The sequence below is a fragment of the Lagenorhynchus albirostris genome, chromosome 9 (genome assembly GCF_949774975.1).
Source record: "Lagenorhynchus albirostris chromosome 9, mLagAlb1.1, whole genome shotgun sequence".
In the NCBI taxonomy this organism is placed as follows: Eukaryota; Metazoa; Chordata; class Mammalia; order Artiodactyla; family Delphinidae; genus Lagenorhynchus; species Lagenorhynchus albirostris.
Genome location: NC_083103.1, coordinates 4,633,261 through 4,641,412, shown reverse-complemented (window position 1 = coordinate 4,641,412; position 8,152 = coordinate 4,633,261). Strand labels below are relative to the sequence as shown.

The 8,152-nt window shown below is 57.5% G+C and overlaps 1 protein-coding gene across 1 annotated transcript; it reads left to right on the top strand.

Annotated features, from left to right (window-relative positions):
- Positions 1-341: 341 nt before the first annotated feature.
- GAL (galanin and GMAP prepropeptide) lies at positions 342-6,684 on the top strand. Its single transcript, XM_060160934.1, has 6 exons — positions 342-586; positions 857-937; positions 1,799-1,853; positions 4,955-5,041; positions 5,330-5,407; positions 6,563-6,684. The coding sequence occupies exons 2-6, from the start codon at positions 857-859 to the stop codon at positions 6,628-6,630; spliced, it is 369 nt and encodes a 122-aa protein (XP_060016917.1). The 5' UTR covers positions 342-586; the 3' UTR covers positions 6,631-6,684.
- The last annotated feature ends 1,468 nt before the right edge of the window (positions 6,685-8,152 follow it).

The window sequence follows — 8,152 nt, the reverse complement described above, 5'->3', positions numbered from 1 at the left end:
CCCCCATGGATGGCTCTGAGGCTGAATCCGCCATCCAGCCGCTGCAAAAGCGTGCGAGGGGGGTGCCCCGGGGGCCCAGGACCCAGCGACCCGCCCAGCTTGGATTGAGGGTCTCTGGCTGCGGAGGGCTCGCTGGCGGCACGCGACGCGGTGCCGAGGTGGGGGGCTCGCTGCCCCGGAGCCGCTAACAGCCAGGTCGGGAGGCTCTCGCGCGGGGTGCGGGGGTCTCTCCGGCGTCCCCGCCCTCCCGCAGGCGCTCCGAGCGCCCCTTGGGAACCGAGTTCCGGTCCCTCCCGCCCACTCGGGCCGGCGAGGGCGCGGGGGGCGGGAACCGAGCCCGTGACGCGGCGGAGCGGCCCCGGACGCGCCGCATAAATCGCGGTGGCGGCGGCTCCGGGCGCTGACACGTCGAGGGAGCCCGGCCGCCCTGAGCTTCCCGCCTCCGTGTCCCCGAGGCCGCGCCATGCGGTGAGAGCCCCCTGCCCTACCCTACTCGACCCGACTCGACGGACGCACGGCCCCGCCGACATCCCCGGACCCGCTGACGCCCCAGGACCTGCAGATCGCCCGGGCCCCGCCGCTCAAGGTACCGCGCCCCAGGGGACCCCAGCGGGAGGCGGACCCCCTTTCTCCGCCGTCCCCTCTCCGGAGCGCCCACCTGAGGGTGGACCTTCCCTGGGGCCGGCGCGGCGCCTCTGCCCCTTGCCCAGGCTCTCGGTCCTCGGCACCTCGGCTCCTGGCCGCCCTTCCCGCACCCGCGGGGTGGGGGGGGGGTCCGAGCCTCCGCCCGACGTGAGCCCTGGAGACCGAGACCGGCCTCCCCGCGTCGTCCCCCACCGCCCGCCTTCCCTTGCAGATGCCCAGAGGCTGCGCCCTCCTGCTCGTCTCGCTGCTCCTCGCTGCGGCCCTTTCAGCCACCCTGGGGCTCGGGTCGCCGGTAAGTGCAGGCTGGGGAGCGAACGCTCCCCAAGCGGGTCCCCTTCTCTGCAAAGGGGGGCAACCGCATCAGAACCAGGCTCGGGGGAGGGTGGGTGCCTTGTGCCATCAATTCTGCCTCCGGGCGGGCGGGGGTGGGGGGTCTCTGCCGCGGGGAGCTGAGCAGGGAGGAGCCCGGCTCCTGCGAGCAGACCAGAGGGGGCTGGGCGGAGGGCGGCGGTTTCCGCTCAGAGGCTCCCTCCTTTCCTCCTGGCACCTCGCCTCTCCCAGTGTGTAAACAGCCCCTGGCTATCGACCACTAAACGTGGACACTGCTGTACTTGAGGTTAGCGCCTCGGACGAGTGAGAAGCAAATCTCATTCCATTCGGTTCAGTAGAGTGTCAGTACACCGTGTGCGAGCTGGTGTTATCAACAGGTGTTCTCAGCATCACTTAAAAGCGAGTGGGTGCGCTCTGAGTCTGTGGTCTACGGCGCAAAAGGAAGTATTTGATAAAGCAAGTAGTCCTATTTTCATGTCAAATATAGCTTATCTGCAAATCTGGAATTTCTCGCAGCTTCCAAAAGTACATGCATTATTCTAAGTCCTGTATCGTGCCTGGAAGGTCTGAGTGAATTTCACTTAATGTCCTTCTAATTTCATTCAAAGCTCTTGCTTTAACAGTCTGCAACTCTCGGCTTAGTATATGAAAGAGTAACTAAAGTGTGTTTGTAATTTAAGTTCTGTGATTATTTGAAGTAAGTAACTTCACAGGCTGCCATGGTGGGTTATACAAGCAGAAGCGGCCTTTGGGGCTGCTTTGAGCCAGCGCAGCCGGTACCAGGCAAGATTCTTGCCATCTGAACCCCTTTCTCCCATTTAAGGTGAAGGAAAAGAGAGGCTGGACCCTGAACAGTGCTGGCTACCTTCTTGGACCACGTAAGTGATGCGGGTACATGGCCTCCCGAACCTGCCCTTCTAGTGCTGGCTGTGGCACTTGCGCTCATCCTGCTGTTTCTGAAATATGGGGATGGCCAGTCATCGTTCTGATACCTTGATATTCCAGTTTGAGTCTGATAAAGGAAAACAGGGGAGTCTTCCATGAGACTCTGAGGCAGGATGGTTTCTCTGTAGGTTTAACTGATTCCCTGAAAGGCAGCCCCCCGGATGTCCCAATTCTCAGTTTCCTCCCCATTTGTCCCCCCATCCTTGGGGCACCTCGCTCTTTCTTGAACCCTGACCCATCCTGCAGCCTGCAGCTTGGCAAACCCTCAGGGCCCTCTCCTGCCTTCTCTGCACCCTTCCCCCTTTTTACCCCCGTTCCTCGGCCTGGCCAGTCTCAACTGCTCGGCACATTGGCCAAGGCCTGATACCTCCGGAAGCCTCTCCTTCCTCTGGCTCTCCTGCCCTGCACCCCATGGGATTCCTAGCCTCGGACTTTGCTCAGGCTTTCCCAGGTGACCGTCTTGGAAGGCAGACATCCCTTGGGGCTCTGTTCTGGGCCCTCTCTTGGGTCCCTCTGTGTCTCCCTAAACGTTCCCATCCACTCCTTGGCTTCACAGAGCACCCCAGGTCGACTGACCCCAGCCTTATCTCCATCTTCCGTGAGTCTAAGCCTGGGATAGGAATTCGCAGGTGACCTGGAGAAGCCAAAACATGCTCACCCCAAAACTAAATGCAGAAGGTCCCCTTCCTGCTCCAAATCTGTCCCTGGAGCCGCCCTGCAGGGTGACTGACGCTTGGTGTCTCGTCCTTGATGTGACACTGTCTGGACTCGGTGGGAGTAGTTTGATTACATTCATGGTGCAGAGAATCCCGGGAGTCTAGGGCAGCGGGGGCCTTCAGAGACCCCCGTCCGCCTGCTGCCTTTACAGGGAGGCGCACCGAGCCCGGGGCCCAGAGACCAGCTCGCTGCTGTGGGATTCCTAAGTGGGCGCAGAGGGCGGCAGGCAGCGGGGGAGCGGGTGTGTGCAGACAGGCCACGCCTCCAGCGCTAAAGGGCACAGCTCTGGGCAGTGCAGGCTACGGCCACTGCGGCCTCCCCTCACCCACTCAGCCCCCAGTCTCTGCTCTCTTCACGTCCTCTGTCTGCAGTGACACCTTCAGATTTTAATTGTCCTAAAGGAGGGGGCGAGGGGAGACCTTTCACTTCCCATCCAACCTCCTACCTACTCGTAGCTTTCAAATTTGCAGGCACGGTTGATTTGGGGACATCCATCCACCTTAAAAAAAAATCCTCCTCTATTTATTTCCTACTTTCTTGCCGGAAACGAGGCAAACAACTCATATACAGCTCACATCCCAGTCCTTCCAGAGTCGCTGGGAAGAATGGTCCCCGATTAAACTACCCCGGGAGCTACTTTTAGTTCTTAATCCCCAAGTGTAAGTACAGATTCTTCTCCCCCTGCAGGTGGTTGTTTATCTGACCACCTGGAGGGTGCCTGAGAGCCGGGCTTTGAGAAACACAGGCACAGAAATGACAAAAACTAAATGGGGCCAGGGGCAGGATCTGCTGGGCTTCTTTAGTCTCAGATCAAACGCAGCAGCCGGTCCCCACGTGGTCTTGTCACTTCGCCTGCAGGAGGCAAAGACTGATTTAAAGGGCACGAGTTTTCCTGAACCCTTTGCAGCCCTGAGTTCTTCCCCTGAGAAAGCACCTCATCTCTGTGTGCCACTGGCCCGAAAGAAAGAAGGAGCCCTTTAACAGAAATACTTGTCCATGTGACTCTGGCATACTGAAAATGTGTTTATCAAGAAGATTTAGGGAATTCCCTGGCGGTGCAGTGGTTAGGACTCAGCGCTTTCACTGCTGGGGCCCGGGTTCAATCCCTGGTCGGGGAGCTAAGATCCCACATGCTTTGTGGCACGGCCAAAAAATCCTGTTAGAAAACAAGCCGTTTTTCACTATCAGGTTGGATCACCAGAAGCTGTCCGTCTGGACTAGCTGTCTGTCAGGATTCTTTGCAACTTCACACTGTGCTCCTGACTTCTGTTCTCAGGTCAGCATAGAAAATGGCAACATAAAAATGCTGAAGACAGTTTGAGCCTGACTGCACCCAGTGGCCTTTGGAAGCGCCGGGTTACTTATCATTCCTCCACATTTAATGCCAAGACCTCTGTCTCTGGAAAAATGAGTTCGCTTTCTTTTGTCTGGGCTTGGAGATGGTACCAGGCCAGGTAGCCAGAGACCGAGAGCCAGACCTTCTCCTTTAGCCCGGAGAGGGCCCCTCTCAGGCCCTTCTCTTCATTCCAGGGCACTTGGTGGAGAGCCCTCATTCTTTCCAATACTTTTGTTTTTGTTTTTTTGCCCGTGCCGCTCAGCACGTGGGATCTTAATTTCCCGACCAGGGATCGAACCTGGGCCCCTGCAGTGGAAGCGCGGAGTCCTAACCCCTGGACCGCCAGGGAACTGCAATTACCATTCCCGTGTCACTCCACCCAGAGTGTGCGCCTGCGTGCACACACACACACACACACACACACACACACACACTCAACCTCCCTCCTTCCCTCCCCTCCTCCTTCTGTCTCTGTCTGTATCTCTCTCCCCGGCTTCAGTCTGTCTCCCACACAGCAGCCAGTGATCTTTGAGAAATAAAATTCTGATTACATCAAAACTGCAAATCCTGTGGTTTCCCCCCCCGACCCCATTTTCAGGGATACAGGACTCCAGCCCCTGTCCTCTGCCTGGGAGGCAACCAGCTCAAACTCCAGCCCCCCCGGGGCCCCCTTGGCACTCCCCTCTCCCTGCACCAGGTCTGCGCCCCTGGGGCCAGTGCCCTCTGCTGGCCACGTGCTGCCCCCTCTTGGCTGGAGGCTCCCCTCTTGTTCCGTGGGGCCCCAGCACCTGGAGAAGAGCTGTACCCTGGCCCTGGCACGAGTTCCTCCCTCAGGTTCCACGGAGAACAACTCCCTCTTCCATGGTTTCCCTCCCTTGGCTTTGTTTTTCTGTCCGTTGTGTTACGTGTTGGCTGTAAGCAGCCATGTGCGCTTTCATTACTGTGGCAACACTCAGGTGCTTTCCTCTGATTTGCAAACAGATGCCATTGACAACCACAGATCATTTCACGACAAGCATGGCTTCACTGGCAAGCGGGAACTCGAGCCTGAAGACGAAGCCAGGCCAGGTGAGAGGACTTTAATCTCAGGGCACACAGGGCAGTGGGGGGTATCGGGCTCCTGCCACCGCTGACCCACAGCCAGGGCCTGAGCTTGGCCCGGTCCCATCTGTCAGCCACCAGAAATAGGAGCAGCAAACCTGAGGGTAAGCTCAGGGGCGGCCACAGGGGCTCAGGGCCTCCACTGCGCTGAGCCGGGCTCTGAGAGGGAGGGAGGGACATGCCGGTGATGCCCCCAGGTGCCCAGGTCTAAGACAGGCACCAAGGTCGTCAACGCTGATCCCCTCTGGTTTCTAGGAAGCATTGACAGGCGGCTGTTGGAGAACAATGTCGTGCGCACGATAATCGAGTTTCTGACTTTCTTGCAGCTCAAAGGTATGTGAAATAGTACCAACATAAAATGCCACCTCTTAGAAGCCTGTGCACATTAAAAACCTGTCAAGAAAGGATTCCACAGACTTCTCCTGGGAAGGAACCGTGGCCCACCTACACGCCGACAGTCACGCTGGTGGGCGGGGCTGCAGGCGGGGGCACGGGAGCCAGCTGCAAAGGGGCCTGGTCCATTCGCTCTGCTGGGCCCACATTTCTTGACATGGTAACAGCGGCTGTACCTTCCGGGGCCTAGTTACTACACACAGTCAGGCTCTGCGTAGACCACCTTAAACCGTATCTTGGGAGCGCGGCGACTGAAGGGAGCCCGCGGCCCGGATTGCCCTTTCACCCTGCGCAGCCTCCAGTGGGGCTGGCTGCATGTAACCCCGACAGCTCTCCATCCCGGGATCTAGTACAGCCCATGGGGGCCTTTCTGTGAAGCATTCAGCCCCAGCACTTCTGTGCCTCAGGGCTGTCATTCATGCCACTGTGAGGGTCAAAGCTGCCCCTGTGGAAGGGGCTCAGAGCTCACCACAGGGAGGTAGCCTGGGGACACAGTGGCACGTGGGCCACTTTGAAGGGAGACCTTGGGTGGTCAGGTTCTGCACATCACAGTTTTGTTGTCTAGTTGGAAGAGTGAAGACTAATTCTTGGGTTCTGTTTTGATCCATTTGCTCTCAGGCTCCACTGCCTTAGTTGAGGGACTTCAGGTGGGCGTGGGGAGGGAGGAAGGAGTCGGGGGAGGAGACTTGAGGCCTGTGCTTTTCCTTAGAACCATCCATGGGCAGGGGGACTGTGGGAGAAGAACTTAGAAACCTCAGGACCAAGTAACCGATCCCCTCTGTTCGAGCCCAGTGCAGGCTTTGGGGAAATCTCTGCTGGAGAAAATCTGCTGGTGACTTTTCCAGTGAGGGGCAGAGGGACTCTTCCGGGTTTTTTGTTTGTTTGTTTTGTTTTGGATGTTGTAACATGGAACTTCTTTCATTAGGAGACATCGAGTTTCATTGCCCAAACAGGAATTACACTCTTTTAGAGTCTGACCGTTTCAAATGCATGCTAAGTACGAGAGTTAAATGTGACACGTGCCTCATCCCGGGTTTGCTGCCGTGAGCATCTCTGCAGAGGACGGGCACTTGAGCTTGGCCCTCCTCTCTGCAGACGCTGGGGCCCTGGAGCGCCGGCCTGGCCTCCCCGCAGTGCCCTCGGAAGGCGTGGAGCAGTCCTAGGAGGCTCCCAGGGCGGTGCGGCTCTTCGTGGGCATCGAAGTCAAGCTCGAAGCCTATGATAATCATACGGCAACGAGTGCAGTCAACCACCCCCGTCCTCTCTGCCCTGCTGCTGTGCTCTCATCATTTAAGATTCTTTCCCTTTGGTCATAACTTTGAGCGGCAAATAAAAAACCAGCAACAGCTTGTGATTACCGTTTTCTTCCGCACGTGTGTCTTGTTGCCGCTGCCACCAGTGTGTGTTTAAAAGATGATGCTTGATTACAGTCACACGTAATAGAGAGAAGTTTTACACCCAAATTCTACCATCCAGAGCATCTCTGAGACACTTTCTCTCGTCACTCATGTCCAGGGAACAAAGTTATCTTAAGCTGAGTCAAACGTAATTATGAAGGTCAGTCTGTTTCTGAGACAAACAAAACCACAAAACAGACAGAACCCCTGGCCTCGTGGAGTTGATGTTTTAGGGAGATGGGAACCAAGAAGCCTAAAGAAACCCTAAACGTGATAGATGAGAGAACTGTCTGGTGCTTGTGAAGGTGAACAGTGACGACGAGAAGCAGCCGCAGTGCCGGGGCCGCGGGTGAAGCGGGATTAACACGCACAGCGTTAAGGTCCGTGAGGCCGGGTTAGAAAGGAACTGTCGTAGAAACCATAACTATTTTATGTGCTAAGTCAACGATGAGTTAAAGGCAGCATGTGGGGACAGTAATAGCAGAGATGGGGTGATCTCTGGAGCAGAAATAAAAAGGTCACACAGAAGATCCAGAAAGAAAACAGGCAAGGATGAGAAGCCAGACATCAAGATAAATGATGGCCCGTAGGCCCCTTCGCACAAACCAGAGCAGATCTGATGCGGAAGTGGGAGGGATCTTTCCGTGCTCTCTCCCCCAGCAGTGCCTCTCACCCCTGGGGGCCCAGGTTGGCCCCCAGACCACCGCAGTCAGCGTCTGGGCACCCGCCGTGTTTTCATGCTCCCCCAGGTGATGGCAATACGCAGCCAAGCGTGAGACTCGCCCCCTAAAGACCGGCTTCCGAGAAGAAGTAGACACTGGTTGGTTATCCAAGCCCTGCTGGTAGGGCCCCAGCCCCCGCTTCCTCTCCCTGCTCCCTCTCTCATGACACGTGGCACTCACTGGCAGCCACTTTCCCTCTTCCCACCAGCCATCCTTCCTTCCTCTGCACATGCCATGGGCAGACCCGGCTGGTCCAATCCCAGCTCAGGGTTCAGGAACACCACACATGGGGTTCCGCAGGCCCCGGGCCTGTCCTTCACTCCCTACCCCTCGCCATCCTCGGTTCTCCTCTTTCACATTGCTTTAAATCGCCCAGACTTGGGTGGGCCCCAGGGTCCCTGGAGGCCTCGTCAGAAGTCGGGTGGCCAGCCCTGCCCACAGTGCTGATTCAGGAGGACAAGGTGTGCAGGACCCGCACTCCGAACAAGCACCCCACTGATGCCGCTGCTGCTGGTCAGGGACCACGCCTCATTTACTCACTCCAGCCCGCAGCCTGGGCTGCCTTG

What these genes read in the sequence shown, in the direction of transcription:
- GAL (XM_060160934.1), top strand. Translation starts at nt 857, where the DNA reads ATGCCCAGAGGCTGCGCCCTCCTGCTCGTCTCGCTGCTCCTCGCTGCG. An exon ending in CCCTGGGGCTCGGGTCGCCG is followed by an intron (nt 938 to 1,798) that starts GTAAGTGCAGGC and finishes CTCCCATTTAAG; the next exon opens with GTGAAGGAAAAGAGAGGCTG. An exon ending in GACTTTCTTGCAGCTCAAAG is followed by an intron (nt 5,408 to 6,562) that starts GTATGTGAAATA and finishes TCCTCTCTGCAG; the next exon opens with ACGCTGGGGCCCTGGAGCGC.